General features: G+C 34.6%; 1 protein-coding gene across 4 annotated transcripts in view; it reads left to right on the top strand.

Moving 5' to 3' along the window:
• The first annotated feature begins 792 nt into the window (after nt 1–792).
• The window catches only part of LOC149084819 (protein couch potato-like), a 278,831-nt gene continuing 255,316 nt past the window's right edge, over nt 793–24,307 (top strand). For all 4 annotated transcript variants that reach the window (XM_089232560.1, XM_089232561.1, XM_089232559.1 and 1 more), the window contains exon 1: nt 793–1,068. In XM_089232560.1, the coding sequence (XP_089088686.1) occupies nt 973–1,068 (96 nt within the window). In that variant the 5' untranslated portion in view covers nt 793–972. The remainder of the gene's footprint in view (nt 1,069–24,307) is intronic.

The following is a 24,307-nucleotide window of genomic DNA, read 5'->3' as shown; positions in this document are numbered from 1 at the left end:
AGAGGAAATGAAAACCAGTAGGAGGGAGTCGTAAAGTATACATACACGATTGGCACAAGATGCAATTGCAAATCAGTCGTGTAATGTTAACAGACAGAGAATGGGAATCGAGAGAACCTCCCATTTCTGTAACAGGACGTCGTGTCTATGGAATCACGTGTTGAGGCAGTAGTTGTGTGTGAAGAGCAAGGTGTTTCAAAGGGGAAGGCTCAAAAGAAGCTATGCGCCACCTTAACTCGACGATTACGTCACCGAATCAGGGGGGCGCTACCGACACTACTTTGCGATGTCATTGGTTTGAGTGGGATGTGCTCCGCATCCAACTCAAGAAAAACCGCCAAAACACCATGCCAAAAATCCGAGAACAAACTTTTGTCTATTACACATGAACATTACACACACGCAAAAACACACACGATCAAAATTTATTCAATTTCCATGGACGTCTATACGGCCCAACTGGTCAGTAATCAGTTTTATGCAACGCTCTCCCTTAATTAATTAATTAAGTCACGTGAAATAACGTCAAAAAATATTGATTTATTTCAAAATTTCTGTACTCCGTAATTTATTTTGTTGCGTAGAAACCATCGAGAAATAAGAGTAACGCGACAAGATATTTTTAGCGATTTCCACGTAAATGTTCATGTAAGAATTTTTTTGTGGGAAATAAGTTTTATTCGTGAGTTTGGGGGGGGAGGGTGGTATAATCGCCAAAGGAGATTGCCAAGAGGTTTCGTTGGCGTGGGAGGAGCAAAAGAAGCTCGGCTGCTGGGTGGATTCCCGCTCACAGCACACCTAGCCTCTCAGCAGCGCCGCATCATCATCATCATCATCTGTGTTTCACCTGCACACTTCGTAGAAATACTTTACTCACACACACACGTGCTCATTACTCTTCGATCGGGGCCACTTCGACAAGAGATCACTTACTCACTCATCTATCTATATAATAGTCAGACATAGTGTTGTATGAATTGGGATCTGATGTCCACACCGAGCAGCAACAACAGTCCCCTCACCCTCAGTCAAAGCATGGACTCTGTTCACACCTGTCCGGAGGAAGAGGTAAGACTTTGATTCTTTGGCGCGCACTTATTATTATTTTTTTTTTGTACGTTTCTTACCTTGACTGTGTGGGCCCGACATTGCGTTCCGCGGTCGGCAAATACTCACTTCGCAAAAAAACAAACTTTGTTGCACTTATTTCCAACTTTTCCGAAAGGTTTCGCTTTTTGTTTCTTTTTCCACGATCGAACTTTCAATTTATTGTTGGCGGGAAAAAACCGTTTTTGATTTGCCATTGTCTCTTATAATAGCTGATATTGATAAACAAATAGCGTGGTATGATGACTAGTGATATTTAATGGTAGAAAATGTTTTTAACGCATTTGCAATGATTTAAAAACTAATTCAACAACCATCGATTTAACACTTAAATGAATCATTTTTTTTATAGCTGCTGACACGTATAGAACGCCGGAAAAACCATTTGAAAATATCTATTGCGAATTGTACTGTTCATACAGGGTCTTATAGAGGATGTACAGAGCCTAAAAATTGCATAATTGCATTAAAATAAATGTGTTGAAGTAATATTACTTTGAAACATAAAATTATCTTTGTGATTAAAAAATATAGTGAGAAAAAAAATTCGTCTAGCAAACTTCGAGGTTAAAAAAATCACAAAACATTTTAATAAATTTAGCTAAATCACAGCTACAGATAGCTTGCAACAACAAAAAAAGTTGTTGTTAATTAGGACATAATCATTGTCATAATCTTTTCAGACTTAGGCAAAAAGCCTCTCCAATAGGTTGCATCAATAATAAATACAGTACAACGAATAGTACAGAAACAAATTGCAAATAATCATTTTACGAAAAACACAAAATATCAGTTATTATAAATGGGTAATTGGCACATCTAACTATATATATAATATTAAAATGCAAATTCAACTACAAATTCAAAATATAAAATGGAAAGACAATGATCTAACCTTATGTGCAAAGGCAAATCTGAATTTTTATCTTCAAACTGGCTGCAGTAATGAACGTTTAAAGAACCCTTTGTACGTATACGAAACTGAGCATTCAAGGGTTAAGGACATTATTTCCAATTAAATGGCTAGTTAATTCTATAACAGATACTTAAATTTTCTACGTCGAATTTGAGATTTTTTGCGTTGCCGTATGAATTTTCTGGGATCTATGGCAAAACGATATTATGACTATTTTTATGACTATTAATAACATGACTACAAGTGTTGAATGCGTTTTCAAGAATCCTTGCACTAACTTTATAAATTTGAACGCAAAAGTAAAAAAATTTAAAAGTGATAAGAAATTTCTTATATAGAATCGGTTGAGAACATTACTACATAAAGTAGTAGGGTAAAGTTGTCGTGCGTGCGTGCGTGCGTTCTTCGAAGTTTCAGCTTAGGTTCTGGAGTTTGCAGAGATGTCCCAAGACACTTCAATTGACAAGTGATATTGATCGAACATTCAACAGAACGTCTTAGGGATTTCGAAGACGTATTTACCTTTCGCATCGACAAATACCGGAGGATTTAGTGTATAGCTCGAGATTTTAAGAAAAATCTAGATTTTTTCGCTACATATTTGTGAGAAAAAAAAACGTATGATAAAAAAGTCGCGCCAAAAGAGATAAACCCTTAAGTATGAAATGAAAACGTTCTTAAAAAACATTTTTCTATCTACAAAAAATTTGCGTGTACCGTCCATATAATTAACTAACTATCAATAAAAGAGTATTTTGAAATTTAATTTCTATAAAAGTTTTCAATAATCACCAAAATACACTCCGAAACTGCATTACATACTGACCGTTAAACCTGTTTTTTTCTTCATGATATTTAATACCCGGAATACTTCCGAGTTTTAACTTTAATATGCATATGAATATCTTACAATTACATAAAAAATCTTTAGAGTTTCACTCCCTATCGATATTACTAAAATATGATTCCTTCTCCAATATGTACATGTTAGTATTCTAGAAAATAAATTTTGGTTCCCACTTTGTATTAAAAAAAAATTGGCTAAATTTTTTAAGGTATGTGGTTGGAGGTTTTTGCATCAAGTTGCAATTCTAAACATGAATATTTGTTAGTTTTCTTGCTGTGGAAGAATATATATTTTTGTTGTATATATTTTGGCGAAAGCCATCAACAAGGCGTCTAATCTTATCTTGACTTTCGTTGAGCGTGTGACATGTTCTCGAACAATACAGCGCCCGTCTTCATATTCAGCTGAACAGGCTGATGGCTGTTATTTGGCAGCCTGCGATGGGTACAACCAAAGCCATCTCATCCCTTTACTTATTTTTTTTTGGGAGGGGAAGCATGTATGTGTGAAGTATAAGCACACAATGATAACAAGTTGCCTTCACGGTAGGCTAAGTTATTTTTTTTATATTATTATTATTATTATCATCTTCCTGACTATAAACAGTCAACCATAGACAAGCGAGATGATTGGGTATGGAGGGGAAATACCTGGATGTACCAATTCTGGATAGCACAGGAGCAGGAACCAAAAATAAATAAATAAATGCCGACAAAAAAGAGAGATTATATAAGCTGTCATCTGGCAGTCAGAGAGTTGCTGAAAACAGTTACATATACAATGTGTCACGTTTTTTTGTAGTTCATTCCAATGATGTGGTTTATGTGGATTACTCTTCAACACGACATCTTGCATCTGTTTTCACTGCGACATTTCCAAATACATCTATTCTGACATCTTAAAATAAAAGAACTCAATTGTCTCGCGATTATTGATTTTTAGTGAGAATTTGTCTGAATCTACCAATACCACACGAATTTGTAATTAATTCATGTATAACTTCCAAAAATTAAGTTCCCTAATTTTCCAAATAAGAGTACTTCACGTACTCAGCAAAAATAAAACTAAATTTGATAGGAATCATAAAAAAATTCCGTTATGGGATTGTGATTGAAAAATGAAGCTGATTATGAATTCAAATAAAACTTCATTTTATAGGCAAATTTGACGAGATAACATTTTTTGATGAATTATGATCTTTATGTCATGTTTTTATTGATGGCTCAATAGAAATCGTAGGATTACATGCATATATTTTGCTTTATTGAAGAAAAGTTTACAGTTAGAATGTAGATCGCCTATTTTAGTTGTAAAATATTATAAGGGTTTGAACTCTTAAACTGTGAATGAAATCTGTAGTTTTGAGTTCAGAATCTTTCTTCTTAAATATTACCACAAAGTAAGTTTGGGTTAAAGGTGTGTAAATTTTGTGTCAGGCTTATATCGAGAGTTCGTATCGAGAGTGAGACGACATATATCCAGAAAAAGTATATTTTCTTGATATACGGTAATTGGCTAGATTTTCTTCTGCAAATGACTCAGTGTTGATATATCAATATTAAAGTTCACTAAAAAGATTTTTAAACATCATCTCTTACCGAATTCGTATCAATTAAATTTATTTCAGGATTCATTTTTTTCGATTTAACACTATCAAATTCTAGACATGAGTATTTAATTCCAAACATCAGTTTTAACGCAGCATTGTTCACTGGTCAGGAGTTAATTCGTGCTTTTATAGTCAAACGTAGCCGGTGTGATGAATGAGCTTTTCCTTAAAAATCCGGTAGACAATGTGCTAATATCAGAATCACACGTGTCATTATTTACCTTTATGCTGAGTAACGAATTTTGTACAGAAAATCTCTGCTAAATTTTGTCAACTACAACTGTCATACATAGTTGAGGTATTTTTAGAGTACGTCATATTCTTCTTTCCTTGGGGTTCTTACACCTTCACAATAATAAATTATGTTTGTATAAGCGTATAAAGCAGTTAATTTTATATAAATATATATATTTTACATTGGAAATATATTTAGTAGGCATGTGAGTCGACAAATGGTGTATGGTTCAAGTTTAGAAAACTTTTGAAAGCGAGAGTCACTTTTGCTTATACGTACTGTAGAGATATTTTTCCTTGAAAATTTTTGGTTTTTAATAGAAATGCTTGCAGACATCCATCACTGATGTATTTACGTATGTTTTCTTCGGTAATTTTTAAAAGTGCAATGAAATACAGTCAAATTACGATATAACGAGTATGGTGAAAATCTCACTATTACGACTGATTTTTGAAGTTAAATGTCAACGAAAATGTGCGTTTATAACGAATTTAAAAATTATGAAGCTTTCACTATAACGTCAACAAAATTCTCAAAAACATCAGGCTTTCTTTCTTTCTCTTCAAAAATAAAACCGAGAAGGTATTATTACCATTTGCATCGCGCATGCTTTTTTCAAACATTATTCTCAGGCGCTTCTAACAAACGATGAACACAACACATAAAAGTCAAATTTTTTACAGCCTCTTCTTATTCTTAGGCTTTCGAATACCACCCGTTACACACACGGGTCATGTGATAACTTCATTCAATTTTTTTCACTTTCAGTAACTGACAGATCACGGTCATCTTTCATTTTCAGAGTTTATTTGACCGGAAGAACCTACAGTTTAGAAAAGTTTAAAAGTGGCTAGATAAATCGCGCTAGAAAAATCCATCCATAAAGCCATGGAATTGAGCAGTGAGATAATAATTGAGAACTTTATTTGTCAGCCGGTCGGTTAATTTGTTTCGAGAGTACTAAATTAAAATTATATGAAAAATGTAAAAAAAAATTAATGATGCAGATAAAATATTTCACAATTTATTACCTCACAGAGCAAAAAATTGAAAAATTCGCATATAATAAAAAGTCTTTTATAACGACAGATTTTCTCGCGATTGTGAAATATCGTTATAACGAAATTTTAATGTATATCGGTTGCTATCAACCACCACATTGATTCAATCTACTGTAGATATCTTTTCTCTGCGGAAGGTGTTACTATGTACGGAAAACGACTTTACGTAACTTATGCTGATAGGATACCTCTGTAAAGATGCTTCCTTTGCAGTATTTGACACCATGTGCAAAGAAACATTTTCAAGGATTTATTTAATTCAGCTGGTAATAATTATCAAAATAACTGTTATTAAATTTATTATACCATATCAATTAACGTTTTTGAAAAACACACTTGTAATGTCTACCATGAGTCATTTAATCGGATTGGATTAGTATGACTTTCCGCGGTACGGAGGCACATGAAAATACGCTCTATTGTCTTAGGTTCACTCAGATGTTATAGGATGATAGCATTGAAAAGTACAACAAGAACTATAGTTAGTTAATTCATCTAAAAGATAATGATGTCCGGATTTACTTCCTTCATTCTAATGTAGGAAAAAAAATTTAATAATGTTTTTGACATTATTTTTCCTTTAAACAAATACGTTCCTCATGCACAGAATAAAATCACAATTGACTTCAGAAATTCTATTCATGCAAAAGAATGTAGAAAAAAAGAAGTTGAGGAAAGACAAAGTCATAAAATTTCAAGTCGAAAGATGAAAAAGTTGAAACAAAGAAATTTTACTCTTAAAAAAAGATTATTTTCTTTTGATGAAACTGTTTCTTATTTCTTTAGGGACTTTTTTCAGAAAAGCATACATGAATGAAGTAAAATGAATGAAAATGTGACTTTTTCTGAATTCATGAAGGTTTCAATGAAACGAAAGGACTCAAACTTTACTTTAGTGTCTCGAACACTATATCCTTGTACAAATATCCACCGTATTTCCCAGGACTCATATTTTCTGGTCGAAATCAAACTTCCCGTTTTTAAACACGAGATTTTATGAAAAAAATATTTTTATAATGGTGGCTCTTATAAATTTTACTATCCGCACACTTCATTAAATTGTATAAACATAATTTTGGGAGAGATGAGGATGGGCAAAACTTTTATCTGGTTCAGACGCATCTATACTTGACATGTACGTTTTTGAATGTATAGATATTGCACTTGGAAACGTATATGTTTTCAAAGAGTACAAACTCTGGTAACATACCCATCGTACCTATGAATGGATTGTAACTCTTTGATTTGTAACATGAATAAGCAATGGCTCGAGAAATCTCTCATACGTTTCATTTTGTTATGGTTTATGAAACATGCGTTGCGGTGATTTATAATCCGAGATCAATTGACAATGATCGTTGCACGGAGTTCGGAGAAACTGCGCGTTATTTAGAATGGATATCGAAAGGATTATTTGGTGAGTGAGTGAGAGCTCTTTGAGTTATGTTGGAGTAAAACACAAATCATTTACCAGCGTAGTGTATTACGAGTCAAAAGCTGAGCCGATCTTTGAAAACGTTTAAATCGAATCGTTGGTCGGAAGTGCGGGAGATTGAGAGAGAGAGAGATCGTGCTATTGGCGAGCAACTCGATCGTTTTAAACGACAGTCATTATTCAATTAGAGAACAAGGGGGTGTGGAACTCGTTTAATATTGGTCGAGTATTATTCAACAATAAAATCGGTCGCCGCAACACATTAACACAGAAATTCGAACAAAAGAGCATAAGGATGGGGGAAATCACTGAGATAGAAGAGGCAACAACAGATTAAGTGCAATCCCCCTTAGATATCTCTCCTTCGTTAATCGACAAAAGTCAATTGCTAGGAGGATCGCATTTAAAGATCCATCCTGCTCAAGATTAAAATAATCAGTTAATGAACAGAAATTACATATCAATACCTTGTTTTATTCGAATATTGAAAATATTAGAAAATTTTCATTTTCAGATTTCAATTTACAGTGGAACCTCCCCTAACGGACACTTCCCGTTAACGGAAGCTTTTCTGATCACCGGTCTCGTGGAATAGGCCTTTAATGTATTTCCTTCCTCGTTAGCGGAAACTGTAGATAGCGGACAGTAAATCAGACAAACTCTAATTTTTTTCCAAACTCTGTTAATTTTTGGTCATAAACTGAGAATTTATCATACTCAACTAAGATTATGCCTAATCCCAACCTCCTATTGGTGAATATGATAAATCGTCACTTAATTACCTAATTAACTGTGCATAACTGGTGATTTAAAAAGTGATAAACTGTGGTGAAAGTCCATATTACACGACTGATAATTTTATGTATGCTTTTATTTTCACACTTATTATAAAGTAACTTAATTTTTATTGCAAAATATGGGTAGTGCTCATATCACGTACCGTTAGAAATAATTGATTGGTTTAATGAAGAGAAGAAAGGTTAGACATTCTTCCACATTTAACAGACTTACCAACTTTATTTTTGAATTATGTATAATCACTAGTAAAAGTGAAACTTTTTTTATCGAGACAACTAGGGATTATGCATAACCACAGGTGAAACTTTAACACACAGTAACATATACATTTTAACATTAAAATGTATAAGAACCAATTGCGACAGAAGCCAAACGTCGTATAAATGTGAAAGTCGAGGTCCCACTGTACATCGTACCTCCCCATTAGCGGACCAAATATTTGGTCCCATGGGTGTCCATTCTACTGTAGTATGTTACATCAAAAGTCCATTTCTGTTTCTGAGATTATAGGCTTTAGTCGCCTTGTTTAGATGCAAGTACTTTAGACATTTAGAAACGAAAATCCCGGCGGTAGTATCTTCAGGACTAAAATCATTCTAGGTCTCGTTTCTCTCACCATTAACATGAGACAAGAAGAAATTTGTCTTTCAATTATGCCGAGGTAGTTAGTAATATTTGAAATAATGTTCGGGCGATTCTCAGAAATGACAACAAAATTATCAAGGGGATATAAGAAAAAATAAAGTAAATGGCTGACGCAAAAATCTATTCGATAAGAATCCATTCGAAATGAAGAGAAATCACCACATAAAGGAATATGAATCGCTTTCATGGAGAAATTGACATGGATATAGATTAGGAGTGGAATTCGCCTTACGAAGAAAGACATTGATAAGGCCATTTCGGCTTGCGCTCGAGTTATAAGAGAAGAGACATAATGTATCGAAAAACTTATCAATATTAAGAAGATGGATTAAAAACGGGGATTTATCTATAAGAAAAATGAATTTATTGCTATTTTATTAAAATCTTTTGCCAATACTTATCATTTTCCCCCAAAAAAGCTTCATATGTATATATTTCAGTTATTTCCAGTTTTTCATGATCGAAAAATAAATCTTTAGTCTCCCAAAAGATATATTTTTCATGCATCAAGTAAAGTGTCGAAATATTTGTATGCCTGTGACTTTTGGGTTTGATGGTTTCGGTTATTGTATAAGACGGATCGAATATACGTGACTGGGAATTTGGATTTCTTGTATATTACGCGTGTATGAATAAGCCAAAAAAAAAATGTAAACGGTGTCACAGTAGAGATTTGTTTTTTAATAATGCATTTTTCATATAATGCCTTGTCTAGCTATTCCTCGCACTTGGTGGGGAAAGCTGTGACGCTGCGATATAATGTTGATTCCGCACACACTTTATTGGCACCATGACATATGAGTGACACCTCAATGCTAGTGCATGAATGCTGATTTCGGAGATCTTCTCTCGGTGGTTTTCCAAATCTGGAAGGGATTATGGTCATCCTACCCAAGTACTGCACTCATTCGGAATAATGATGTCTTTGGATTCCGTCTTGTGAAGCTCTAAAAATTCGATTCTTGACCTGAAAGAATAATGCGAAATTATTATCGAAACATAAAAACGTGAATAGTAAGAATTGCGTAACAAATAACTTTTCTGCTATCACATTTTTGTAACATCTGTTAATAGTAACTAACAAAATGATGAATTCCGCATCTAGCATATCCATATAGGTATACTTTTTATATGGCCGGAGCAATAAAATTGAATATCGACACACACACAGGCGTAGTATACATGTTACATACGTTCTCCTATACACTTGATACCTCGGCTAACGAACGTGATTTCTGAACGAATCGTCTTCGTTAGCCGAAACGTGGTTTCCCATATCTTTCTATGGAAAATAGTTTGAGGGTTCCAGGTTCTGCCCAAAATTTAAAAATACGTTTTTATAAACACCAAGGAAAGCTATAAAAAAGACAAAATTTTGAAGACAAAATTGAACAGCTTCAAATCTGAATAAATGAGATATACTGAAGATCTTTTTATTTTACACTAATGTACACAACCAACACCAGCTGTGCTATTGCCACAACCCAGTCGAGTTCGTAGGTGTTCCCATTCATTTGTGTATTGGTCAGTTCATTTCTGTGTCTTACGCATGCAGATGAAAAAAAAAGCTTTTAGAATGTCTAGACTGTTCAGTTTGATGCTAAGTGGCTTGCACTGAAAGGACGCGTGCTCGAAAAACATAGGATTCTTTTCTTTTCGATGTATTTTCTATTAGCTGGATCTTTCATTTTACATGAAATGATTCAAAAAATTTAAGAAAGAGAAGTGAGTGTTCACACTGGAAAAAGATTCCGAGATGGACATGAGTTAAATAGGGCTCTACTGACAGAATTCTGATGGTGCTAAAATTCAGCTCACGACGCGGCTGTTTCATACTAGCGTGTGTATTTTCTACCCTCGGGGGTAGTAAATTTTAACAGAATTGACACGTTTAAAAAGAAATACTATAACATATTTGGGTAAATCGAGAAGTTATCCATACTTAGAACAAGACAACCATCAATATTTTTTATGGGCATTGCATAATATTTTATCATGTTATAGTTTTAATTTTTATAGTTTCATTTTTAATTGGGTTGCTGTATTTTAGAAATATATGACATCCATATTTGTTATAGGTATCTTTTTTCAGCCACCTCGTTGGGCATTTGGCCTGTTGTGGCCTTGTATTTGTATCCATATCAACGAAAATGTTCATTAGCGGCAGAAATATCACGAAGAAAAATATTTGTTAGCCGAGGCGTTCGTTAGCCAAGGGGGTATCACTATATTTTAAACTGAATATCTTTCAAATAATCAACTTTGGAATGTTATATATATTTGTGTTGATTTCACCACATTTTTTGTCGCAAATAATATCGAAATGATACGATTTTTCATATTTGTGCCGGTTGTTGTGACTTAATTTATTATCTCGAATATCCTTTGCATTATATTCATTCGAGATGTCTCTGAAGCGTCAACAGCTCGGACGCAAACAGTGCATGTGACACCGAAACTGTTGTCTTACAAAGCCTATTACATATATTACACGATGCATAATCAGATACAATAAACATTATATATGATTATGAATTGTAAATTCATGTATGCACGTTTGCGTGTTAATTATAATATATAAAATTGAAAAGCAGTAATTATGAATAGAGGCCGATTATTCGGCAAGAAGAAAAACAAAATTTTAGATGAGCTTGGACACAGGTTTAAAGATTGGCTTTTGTGACGATATAATCACGTCTCGGATTGTCAGGATCAGAACTGTTTTGGTATCGAAGGTTCAAACACACAAAGGTATACTCGACGGATGGAAGTTTGCTCATGAAATTCAAGTGCGGCTTTACATACATTGTCCCGTAGCTACTTCAATTAGCTTCATTGTGGAGCGAATTATAATATCTTGCGAAGGTGTTGAATTCGGGTGCTGAATTATGCATCATATAGTGAAACATAATGGATCTCAAGATCATGCAACTAATACAAAGCTTTAGGCTGTGATGAAAGGAGAGGCTTAACAGGTTATTCTTATCTACTTTGGATTCATTCATAATTCGGAACAAACTTTCAAATTATATACTAGTTATGGTCAGGCGTTCTCTATTCATTCTTGCCATTCATGATATACATGTAGTGGAAGTGACAGTGATCATGCTATTCTACAGTGCATTCAGAATATTATTGTTTATAAAACCAGGAAAAATTTCAAGCAAATGCAATTTAGCAAAACGTACATTCTCTCAGTTTTCGAAAGTATTGTCTTGATTATCTATACCAGCCATCTTCAACATGGATACAGATTTCAAGCATACGTATGTAAACGTTGCCGTAAGGTATACATGCTCAACACATTTCTCGTGGGTCTAATGGAGTAATACGATGTGGCCCGTAACCTCAAACATTAATTTTGTGAAAATGAACTAAGCGGCATATTTACAGGTCACTTAAATGACTCGTAGTGCAGTTTTATATCACTTAAGTGACCCACAACATTTCCAGGTTTTCTAAGTGATTTGTTGCACAGCTCCAGATCACACAAGCTGACCGCGGCATATTTACAGACGACTCAAGTGGCCCGCGGCACATTTACAGTTCAGTTAAATGACCCGCAGCACATTTGCGGATCAATCAAGCAGCCCGCAGCACATTTACACTGAAGCAGCCCGCGACACAGTTCCAGATCACTTAAAAGATCCGAGGCACATTCACAGATCACTTAAGTGGCCTGCGACACGTTTTCAAACCAATGAAGTGTCCCGCACTCTCCTAAAAGTTATCACCCTTTGCTGTAAAGAGTGCTCTTTGATGATAAGCATTGACAGTGCTTGCAACTCGAGAAAGGTAGAAAATTTCAGATCTATACAGTAATATCCTGAAGTTACGAGATAGGCGGGACTAACGACAACCGCGTAAGTCAAATTCGCGTTACTCAGGGTATGATTTTCCATACAAAATACAGATAAATAACGGTTAATTAAGACCAAAATTTAGGAAAAAAGAAAGCCTTTTTCATTCTTACTGTGATTGTAATACTATATGGTACACTCTCATGACTTCATAAAATTTTAATTGCCTTGTGACTGCAATTCGATCCGTAAAAAAGTCTGTATCCTTTGAAATCTGTACAAATGAAAGTGTTAAAACACTTTAGATGTTTTGATAACACTTTAGTAAATCCAAAGAAATACGTTGCTTGTATTTGGAGGCAAGAAGACAACTTTCACCGTGTTTTGAAATTAATTGAAAGTTGTGCTGACTATGTGCACTGTCATCAATGAGCATCATCACATTGAACGACTATTTTTTTTTAAAGTGGTAATAACACATTGGACTTGAAAAAATTTCATACAACGTATGATATTTTGAGGGACCTTGTCTCTGAATAAATGGCAGACACCCTCTAAACCTCGGACTCCCATTCCTAAATCAAGGCAAAGATTTATCACTATATGTACCGTAACCTCTCAAAAATCAGCGAGCGTGGATCCATTCCAAATAATGTTTCAACCGTATCAAATAATTTACTTGATTATCATTTAATAAACTCTACTATATCAAAACAATTCTGCTGTGATTATGCTTGAGAGTTGCAGAAATGTGCATTTTTCACACAAAATCGCGTAACTCCGGGTCCAAAGTTTATATGGAGAAATATTTAATTTTGGATATATACCAAACCGACCCCGCCATAAACGATAGGCTACTTTAAAAGTTTGTCAGAGCTGGGCAGATGCCCAAAAAAACAAAAAATTGTCGGGCAACAATGGTTCATAGGCTTCAACAATGTCTTTTAGAATGTTTACTTTGGTTGTGCCGTGGTCCCTAAACAATGCGTTTCAGTATTTTTTTATTCTTTTACAAAATGATTTGTCACTTCCCTTACGGCCCCATTACATGGAAAAAACATAGGCAGTACCGGGAATTACAGGTAGTTTTTAAATACACAGGCTTTACGAGATTCTAAATGGCATATCAAATGATAACTTTCCTCTTTTTAATTTGTTTAATTTTTTTTTTGTTCTGAGAGCGAAAGTTGTTTTTCTCCTCAAGAATTTCTTGCTTTTACACACATTATACTGTATAAACTAATGTTTTTAAACTTCCGGCCCATGGGAATTTCGTGCCGGTCCTTAAAGCATTTCACCCAATTCACGTAGCCACTATACCAATTTTAGATTTAATAAATAAAATACCGTCTCTATAATAAGTATGTAGTTCTATTTTAGCCGTTGGAAGGAGAGAGAGGTCTGTGCAAGCTATGTATTCTCCTATTTAATTGGGGTTTTTTTGCCAACCGCAAATTATTTCTCCGATTTCAAATAGTCCACGAAATTTTTAACTATTTCCACCGGTCCGCAGCTGTAGGAAGATTTGACCCATTCTGTGACCGTGTTGCTCTCAAAAGCAACATGGGATTTTTTTTACTTTTCAAATAAAGGCATGGTATATTTTGATTTCATTTCCACATTGATGCTTCTAAGTAACTCCTAAACATTCAATTTCTACTTGTGAGCTGTTTCAAGTATAATTACCACCAGAATGGCTCAAAGGTATACATGTCTCCTATTTCTTGACAAGCCAAAAGCAAGAACATTTTTCGTCCCTTTCATTTTGGAGGGAAATACCATGTGTGGAGGAGACATGTTGTGCATTCTTCAACAATGATAGGAAAGTAAATTGTCAAACAATAAATGCCATTTTTAAACTATCCAAATACAGTGAAACCTCGATAAAAAGATATTCTTCGGACCAAGAAAAAGTATCGTTATATCGAGAGGCAATAGTGTAATCACGTGCCACCGAATTTATGCTGCTGTTGACATTTTTTCTAAATCTGCGTTGTTAGTAGCATCAGAAAATGGGCTTCAAAGTATTTATTCGCCGTGAAAAGCTGCAATTGATTGGTTAATTAATAAAATTTATTCAGACGGCAGTGTGTCCCCGTAAAGAAGTTTACTGTATTGCACTTTTGTGTCTTACACAGAAAATATCAATACCAACAATACTTTCGGTGATCATGTGGTGCGAAACACAGATGTTATTAGACGCCCTTGGAAGAATGAAAGCAAGGGACGAAGTTAAAATTGAATTTAAAACGACTCCTGAGTGAAATTAAAAAAAAAATATCGTTTAAACGTTTCAAACTCTCTTAAAAGATATCGTAATAAAGGGATTTATCGAAGGAGCGCATAACGTTATATCGCGAAAAGTTTAACATTGGACGGTAAGCAATTCCAAACACGATTTGAAAAAAATATCGTTGTAGTAGGATTTATCGTTATATTGAGTATTGTTGTAGTGAGGTTTCACTGTAATAATATACAGTGCGTTCCCCTGAAGTGCAGCATTCCATATTTAAAAAAAAATATTGACAATAATTTTTTTTGTCATATAATATCATTCAGGGTAACTTCACCGGCTTGATATAACCCCTCAATGCCTTCTCCGTATGGTCTCAATCCTTGCTAATTGAAGTGTTAGAACTGGGGCCGCTCTTATCAGACGCGGGGCCCGGTGCAAAAACAATAGCGGGTCCAGGTGCGTCTCCACAATTTCGGGGCCTCAAAAATGTTTAGGATTCCCCTTTGTCCTGATTTTGTATATTTTGGAGGAAGAGGGGGAGAATCAGAGCAACTCTTATTTCAGAATATATACAAAATGCTGATAAATTGAACTAATAATAATAATATAATAATAATTAATGCTAATAATTGATAAATATACATAGAAAAGCATTTCGAGTACACACAAATAAATGTAAGTTAAACAAAATTTAAACAAAAATGTTTGAAAATTCACCACTGAAGGCAATTTTTAACTAACGGGAAAAGCAATTTCCGACACTAATGAGAATTTTAGATTTGATTAATTAAAAACAATTGAAAGAAATAATTCCAACACAATGAAAATTGAGAATTAATGAAAGAAATAATTCCGAAATAGATGAAAATTCAGAATTAACGGGAGAAATAATCCCAGAACTAATTAAAGAATTAACTCCAGAATCGATGAAAGATTCCAGAGTTGATGAAGTTTTTGAGAACTAAAGGGAAAAAAATTCCAAAAGGGATGACAATTCAGAATTAAGGAAATTAATAATTTCGCAATTGATGAAAATTCAGAATCAACGATATAAAAAAATTCCAGATATGATGAAATTCAATATTAATGCAAGAAATAATTTAAGAATTGGTGAAAGCCTCCAATAATTTACCGGGAGTTTGGGGCCTCACAAAGCACGGGAACCGTTGCTACCTCACCTGTCGCATACCCCTAAGGGCGGCTCCGTTAAGAACCCAAGATATTACTACCACACAGGTTATCTATAATTAATAAATTGTGGTAGCAGGGGAAATCAAATAAGAATCGGTCCACGGGGAATTCTGTAGCGTAGAATATGCTTCATTTGTACTAGTCAAATATTTTTTGCTAATCTCGATGTGAGAAATGCGTGTTCATTTGTACACGTATCCGAGTAACGAACGGACAGTCCATAGTAGAAAGAATCGCCATTGAAGAGGGTTGGGGGGTTGATGGTAGCACGTGAAAAGTGAAGGAGGGGCAATTCCCGTGTCTTCACGATGCCCAGAAAATTGCTTGAATGCGCTCCCGGCCGCGCTTTCACAAAACGTGCCAACTTCATATATTGCGGCACTCTCTCTCTCTCTCTCTTTTACCCTCGAACCTTTAGTAGTTTTGTATGAAGCAGGCTCTTTTTCCCTAGGGGTGGAATTCCTGAACGAACAAGCCGTTTGTGCTCTTCGCTCACCCACATGCCGTTCTTATGCAAGTATTGCCTTGCTCCATCCACACAACTCTTGCTGTTCTTTCAGTTCCGCGCCGCACACCAACTCCCAGATGCAAATACTCTCCCACAGAATCGCGTTTGCTACCCTCAAAATGTTTTGCTCGCTATATATTCTTTTATTTACTAGTGTGTTTTTTATTTCTACTTATTTTCTCCTTGTGGTTGGAGATTTTGTGTGTGTTCGCCGCTCTCTGTGTGCTCTCTCTCTTTTTTTTAACATAAGATCGCTTGCCCTCTCCCAGTTCTGAGAAACACCAAAAGAGAATTTTTCGGTGATTTATAACACATACGTTTAGGATTTAGATAACATTGTCATGGTTATGGAACGATTTCTTTATTTTCGATCTCCGCAGAGTGGAGTGCATCTTCCCACTCCCGAAACTATTCCTCTTTTTTTTTTGTTGTTCCCGTAATGTTCCTTTATGGCTCCCAGTTCGATACAAAATTTGACGAATGAAGAACAAAATCTAGAATTTCTCACAATTCTAATGAAATTTGAGGTGCAATAAACCTCTTTTTTTTGGTATATATATCCCTCAGGGTCGATTCGAGAGATTTCTGGGTGTATAAATAGACTTTAACATCAAATTTATCTGCCCTAAATTAGAAAGATTGGTGTACACTAAAGTATTAAATGTCTTGTAGAATAGATGTTATATATATATATTTTTTTTCTTTCGTCGTATAGACTTCTCCATTTTCAAGAAAACTGTAAATTTTTTAATTAACTATTAATATGTAAAACTTTATTCAAATTTCATAGCATAGTTTTGCTTAAAGATTCAAAGTATCCATGAAATTGGGGATTTTTTTCAATTGAATTTATCGTACGATTTTTATAATAATCCGAAAATTCTGCAAAATTTAAATAATGCGGCAAACGAAAGCTATCCCATGAAATTTAACAAGTTCAACCACGGCAGATATGCTTTCTCGGTTTGTGATAGATGCTTAATCTAACGTACTATGATCTAACATCTCTTTTATTTGTTATCATTGCAAGAAAACACCCATAAAGATATGTATTTTTATAGACGAGAAATAGCAAGCTAGAACAATGATATCATCTCAAAGATCAAAACAGTTTAAGACATCCATGAGCCGAAAAAATGTCCAAAATCTTAGAAAATTACACCTGGACAATTCTGACAGAACGTGATGGGGGTCTTTATTCTGTTCGTATGAAATTCCGATTGACTATTGGTCGTAAGTGTTAAAGAAGCGATAACATGTAGGGTTTCATTCTGGAAAGGGTCACACACAGAGTTCAAAGACACGATTTTGTTGATCAGTTGTTGTCGGATCGCTTTAGATAAAACATTAATAATAAATAATATATGGTTGCACATGGGCTAATGAATGGACTTAAGTGTTGATAAGTGCACGATCTCTCTCTCATTTTGGTTCGAACAACCCACGTTTCACTTACGAGTTGAATGGTATTACTATTTCGGATGCAACTACGATCACCGATTTGGGAATTTTCATTGACGAGAGGCCTAGGTTTTATGAACATTGTTCGGCGCTGGTCACAAAAAAGTAAATACAATGTTCGGTTTCATTCTTAAGAAGGTCTCTGCGTTCTCCTAAAGTCATTTTTCCGTTTTCCCAAGGCTTAGTCCATCCTGGACTAGAGTATGCTTTTGGTAGTAAGGTTTTGGAGACAGGGATGGACTTGGTTGACGGGATGCAGAGAAAAGGTACGCGTGCCCTTGTTGACACACAAGACTTGAGCTATGAAGAGAGACCTGATTTATGCTAATACAAAGACCACAACAGACAAAATGCCCAACAAGGTGGCTGAAAAAAGATGCTCATAAAAAACATGGATGTCGAATATATATCTAAACTATATCAAAAATAAAGCAACCTAATAAGAGTAACTAAAACCAATAATTATGATAAAATATAAATATATTGCCCATAAAAAATTATTGTTTGTCTCATCTAAGTATGGGTAGTTCTAAATTTGTCTATCGTATTTCTTTTTAAACGTTTCAATTGTGTTGGAATTCATGACCCCCCCGAAGGTAAGCTATTCCATTTATTCACAACATATAGAGAAAAACTCTCTACGGCACCACGACCTAGAACTGTCCCTTACCAATAGATAATGGTGTCACCTTATCGAAGCAGTTGATTGACGATGTATTTGTAACTCATAGTCCATTTCATCCATCCAGTTGAAAATTTTAAACACTTCAGAAATATTGCTTCGACACCTTGAATATGTTTATATTGGAAGAACGCAGGAGTCACAGGGATATGATTGAAGTGCTTAAAACTTTCAACGGGAGGGATAGGATGGACCATCAGTAATTTATACACCATCAATCAACTGCTTCGACAGGGGGGCACTAGTACACGTGCATGCATGGGGGCATGGAATAGCTTACCTCCGGGGGTCGTGAATTTCAACAAGATTGGCACGTTTAAAAAGAAGTACGATAAACATAGAGGGATAAATCCATAAGCTCTCCATTCTTAGATAAGACAACCATAATCTCTTTTATGGGCAGTGCATTATAGAGTATTAATTATTAGTTTTTTTCTTTCGTGGTATATGGTTTTATATTAGATTGTCGTATTTTGGTTATATTTGACATCCATATTTTTTATGGACATCGTTTTTGAGCCACCTCGTTGGGCAATTTGCTTGTTGTGGCTTTTGTGTGTATCTTACAGTAATCACGTGTATATACAGAGAGCGGGAATAATTGCGTGTCAGGATTATTCCATGTGAGTGAAAATTTGTTTTCTACACACGCTCACGACGCTCGTAGGACAGTCTTAAGCGTAAACGCATGAAAATATTCATAATATACGAGTGCATTTTTTTCCTGGACGGATAATAAAGCCATCGTCACTAAGAAAAACTTCATTAATTCCAGACTGAATTTTAATTTTTGCTGCAAGCGATTATTTTAATAAAAGGATGCGTTTTTCTACATTTTTTTATTTGGATTTTTAGTTTCTCGCTCGTCACCCAGCCGCCCAAAGTTATACAGAAAAAACAAAAACAATTTTGAAACATCTGGTGCCAAGATTGCGGAATACTTTGCTCGTCGGTTTAAAAGGTGCTTCTTCAGTGTTTCATGAGTTTTTCGTTCGAGAAATTTAGTTGGTTGGCTTTTGTGCAAGAAATTCCTTTCGGCCTCTGCTAATTGGTTTCGAGCGCTGCGTGATTAGGACACGAGACACGTAAATAATATTAAAAAAACCCTCTTGAAAATATGAAGTTTTTTTTAAAAAAAATGTATGTATAAAAAAACCACTTTTTGTTGCCTTTTTTTTAATTCCTCGCATATTTTAAACATAAATTTTCAAAATTTGCATGCAAAAATGTTCAAAAGTTACATAAGTCACGTCACCGACTTAAAGAATTTTATAATACCTTTACGCGCGCGTTAGTGTCTTTCAAATGTAACTCACATTAAAATTAAAACTGTGTTTTTTAACTCCGAACCTCAATATTATATGTCCTTGTCACACCTGCCAATCTTCCAAGTCTGGCTCGTCTTGAACGACTTCAACTTCGTCAAACAAACCGTCCAGTGTGACATCATCATTGAAGTTTTTCTACTTTTGGAGCAAATTAGGCATGGCGGGCGCAAAGTAACCCTCCTGACGGTACAATAAATACTAAAATATCCTAATATCTGAAATAGAATATTGAAATTCATGCGGTTTTTCACAGTATGTTTAATAAGCGAACGTAAAGAATGACACAATGATGAATTTTCACTCATTGCCGGGACCAAAGTGTCTGCTGATATCAAAAAACCTGACAGAACGTACTTGGATGCCTTCACGATAAAACTCCTTTCTGCACCTTCGAAAAAATTGACGTCAGAACTACGTCAAAGACACAAGTTTGTACGAACATTTATCAAACGTAGGCGTGACTTACATGAAGCGATATCAGTCATACCTCACGTGGCAACTGGTTAGACGTCATTGCACGTCCAAACACTGGAATGACATAACTAACCCAAACTAATTATGTCTATATTCGTTCTCGGACTTGAATTTCACCTCACGCACTCATTTTCACTGAGTTTAGAGTCGCTTACTATACAAATCCGAACATTACGTGCAGTGTCATCATTCAAATTATTTGAATATATAGAACACACGTACATATAATATACAGTAGACCTTGGTCGATTTGAATTTTGGATAATTCGAATTTATACGAAATTCCCTTGAGTTTTCTGTCTAATTTAATGTTAAAATTTCTTCTTAATTTCAAATTATTTTTTCAAATATTTTGGATAATTTTAAGTTGGAGGATTTTTATACGAGCAAATTTAGTTTGGCAAAGCTCTACAAGTAGCAAAATTTGCTTTTCTCGATCAAGTTGTTAAACAAATATTTTTAAATACCAATAAAGATGTGAGAATTCGGTTTTCCTTTACTCTTTTTTTGTGGTTGATAATTTTAATATTGTTCAGCTGGAGTTCATTAAGACTGTGTACCGCTTAATACCGATTATACTTTCCAACTTATAGATTAAGGTGTGACATTCAAAATCTCAATCTTTCCGTCTTCATTAAGAATATGGACAGTATGGAAATGCTCAGATTGCAATACTTTTATGAAAGTATATTTCCTATAAAATTATAAGCAAAATTTAGAAACAGTTTCATTAAAGGATGATCATGAACTGTTACTGTAAATAAGGCTTTGAACATGATCAAGAAATTCTTCAGTCGTGCGAGTTCTAAGAACAATGTAGCAGTGAGATCCATTATATTAAACTTATAAATTATTAAAATCTTTGGGAAACAGTTTCGCAAATGATGATAACATTTTAATAATTGATAATTATTATCCTATGTGAATGATGATGATTACGTCGCAATTTACTGTCATTTTACGGATCCAGGATATATTAATTGGATAATTCGAATTTTTTTCCAGTGACTGTGGACTTCGAATTAACCAAGTTCGACCGTATTTCTCTTGGAAAATAGCATTTTGCCTTTTATAATTGTTACGAGACTTTCATTTAAAAGTTGATTGACAGTGAATGCAAATCACTTTTAGTTTGACTGCATAGAAGGAGTTAAAAAAGTTTTCATTGGCAGAACTGATAGAAATGGCTTTTAATTGAAACAATAGCATAATAATTAATTAGATACGTGGACGGAATAGAACATTCTTTTGGAAAGGATGATTCCATTAGTTCAAGCATCTGTTCGTTCCCAACCACTTAATGGTTTAATCCCAGTTCTCATCAATATTTTGCATATCCACCGGAAAGAAGGCATGTGCTTTTCTGCCGAGATGCATTTTGCCTCACCGTGATGTTCGTTGCTCCGCTCACTTTTCCCGCATCCAAGTTCCTTTAAATTGATTACATTTTTGTGTTTCTCTCATCTTCTACGACCATAGCATAGCCACTGATATGCAGAGTGAGCGAGTGCCGAAAAGTGAGTATATTATTACCTTCGTTCCCATCCAACCTCCTACCAGAGAGAGAGAGAGAGCAGCTCGTTACACTGAGAAAGAATAAAATCATCCCAGCCGCTGTTTTTAATAAATGCCGAGCAGAAACCTCTAAATATTTAAATTAGCTTGAAAAACTATGAAATCCAATCAGAGTTTTCTGCCGTTTGAGTTCGCTTTAAAGTATAAGCTAACGCTGGGAATGATGTGGTTGTTAGACTGGCAAGAGATGAATGCCAGCCCGCCCAGCTCAACATCAGCAACAAAACTTGCGATCATGATGACGATGACGACGATGACGCAGCCTTTCTTTAACAAACAAATAAAATGAAATTAATTTTCAACGAACCTCTTCAATATTTTATTGCAATTTTTTTTCTTATACTAAAAAATAACGAGAAATCTTTTTGATAAAAATAGATTCCATATTTGATATTCACTTTTTTAATATTAATTTTCTTTTATGTGTATACAAAAGTGTGAGAATTGATTTCAAGAAAAAATGCTCGTACTTATTTTTTATCTTTTGTTCACAAGTACAATTTTTGCATAGAATAGACTGGGGAGGGGCAAACCACAGCCGGCGGGCCAGATGCGGCATGCTTCTACCCGGCCCGCCACCGGATAATAATAGTATAGAAATTTTTAATTTCAGTGTTAAAAAAAAATTAATTTAAGTGGATGGTCCTTTTTTTACATATGGTTTTTTAAGTTGTGAGAATTTAAATAGAAATTGATTGAAAACTTTTGCATATGTAAAACATGGAACACGTATGCAATAGATATGCATAAAGGTGTTAAAATATACTTACTGCATTTATTTTTTCATAGTTGTAAAGGATAAACCCATTGTCTCAATGAAACCGTAGCAGTCTTCGAAGTATACAATACATTACGTCACTTCATTTCTAAGCATAAAATTACAATCACCGTATTCCCCCTCTTTAGCCGGCATGCCGGGAAACAGCGAGAAAGGCCAGCATGCTAGGAAATAGGAGTCACAGGATTTCCCTATTTGCACGCATATCATATTATAGCCTAACCACAAAAAAAGTCACACTTTTCAGCTCTAAATTGACGGGGGTTTACCCATGAAACCTCTTAAAACTTGAACTGAAATGAGTAAAATCAAAAAAAAATTCATCTTCCTGTAGCTAAAATTTGTTCGCATATAAGTCCATAAACAAAAAAGTAACTATTTTGTGCTGCTATCCAATAGCTTTAATGAATGTTAGAAAACATATTTTTCCAAATCGACCACCCTTTAAACCACCGCCCCTCAAAGGGTTAAAGCAGAAAATGAGACCGAACATATTGAAAGAACCAAAATCAGCTTGTAAGAATCTGATCAAGACACCCGTTCTATGCTCAATCCGCGGTTTGTATTTTCGATATACATACACACCTTCGCCATCATCAACTGTATACCTCAACAAAAGCACCATTATTCATTCTACTATCAATGCCGGTCTAATATCGGGAAAACAACCGATATCCAACTCGGGGTACTGATAACCCATAACAGCTAAAACTCAAGATATATTATAGAAGATGGTGCGGTATGATTGTGAGAAATTTCGCATTGCAGGAGCCTGAATAATTCATAGCACTCTCGCTCTCTCTCGAGCATTGCCCATTTGGTGACCAACTGTCATACGGGATTACATACCATATGACCACCATCGAAATAAAAAATCAGGGTCATAAATGGGACGACAAAAAAGCTATAGATATAAGTGGCACAACCCAAAGTGAATAGAATAAGAAAAAAAAAATGAAATCGATGGCTGTTATAGATTGTTATTGGGACATCAAGCCTTTTTCCCCCGTTTCATATTTACTGGTTTCTCTTATCCGGAAACTATTGAATTGAGGATTTAAAAAAAAGGAATAAAAGAGTAACATTCAAAACTTATTAATAAAACACACGTGTGAGAATTGCTGAATTTCTTATTATTTTCTTTTATTTAATTATTTTTCTCAGTTTCTTCATTTTGGCATCACACATATTTGTTATGCTCAAGCACTTCTCTTTAGAAAAGTGTTTTTGCTCATTCGTATAATGCTAAGGGCGTATTCTCGAAATGATCAAATAAAAGAAAATAATTTAAACTCCAATTTGTGAAAAATCCCTTAACATACAGGTGCTTTCAGCAAATAACCTAAATTATAGCTCATTATATTGCCGACATCTTTTAAAATTTTGGTGACATTCATCTGGAATTTAATTGTCCTATAAATTTGCCAACGAAATTACGAAAAAATAAAATTAAAATTTTCTGCGCACGAAAATCTTTTTTTCAAATACCCATATCTCATCGAATATTCAATTACTTCATTTCAAATTCCACTATATGTGTGTATTATGTTTGTTTTTGTGCAAGTTTCGTAAAAATTGGTTGAAAACTCCTCATGTTATAGGCAAAAAACATACGATAAAA

The sequence above is a fragment of the Pholcus phalangioides genome, unplaced genomic scaffold (assembly GCF_987345545.1).
Source record: "Pholcus phalangioides strain wild (caught in Gottingen) unplaced genomic scaffold, Ppha-v1.0 ptg000007l_1, whole genome shotgun sequence".
Lineage (NCBI taxonomy): Eukaryota > Metazoa > Arthropoda > Arachnida > Araneae > Pholcidae > Pholcus > Pholcus phalangioides.
Note: the sequence above shows the minus strand (reverse complement) of the source record. Positions and strands in the feature narration are given on the sequence as shown.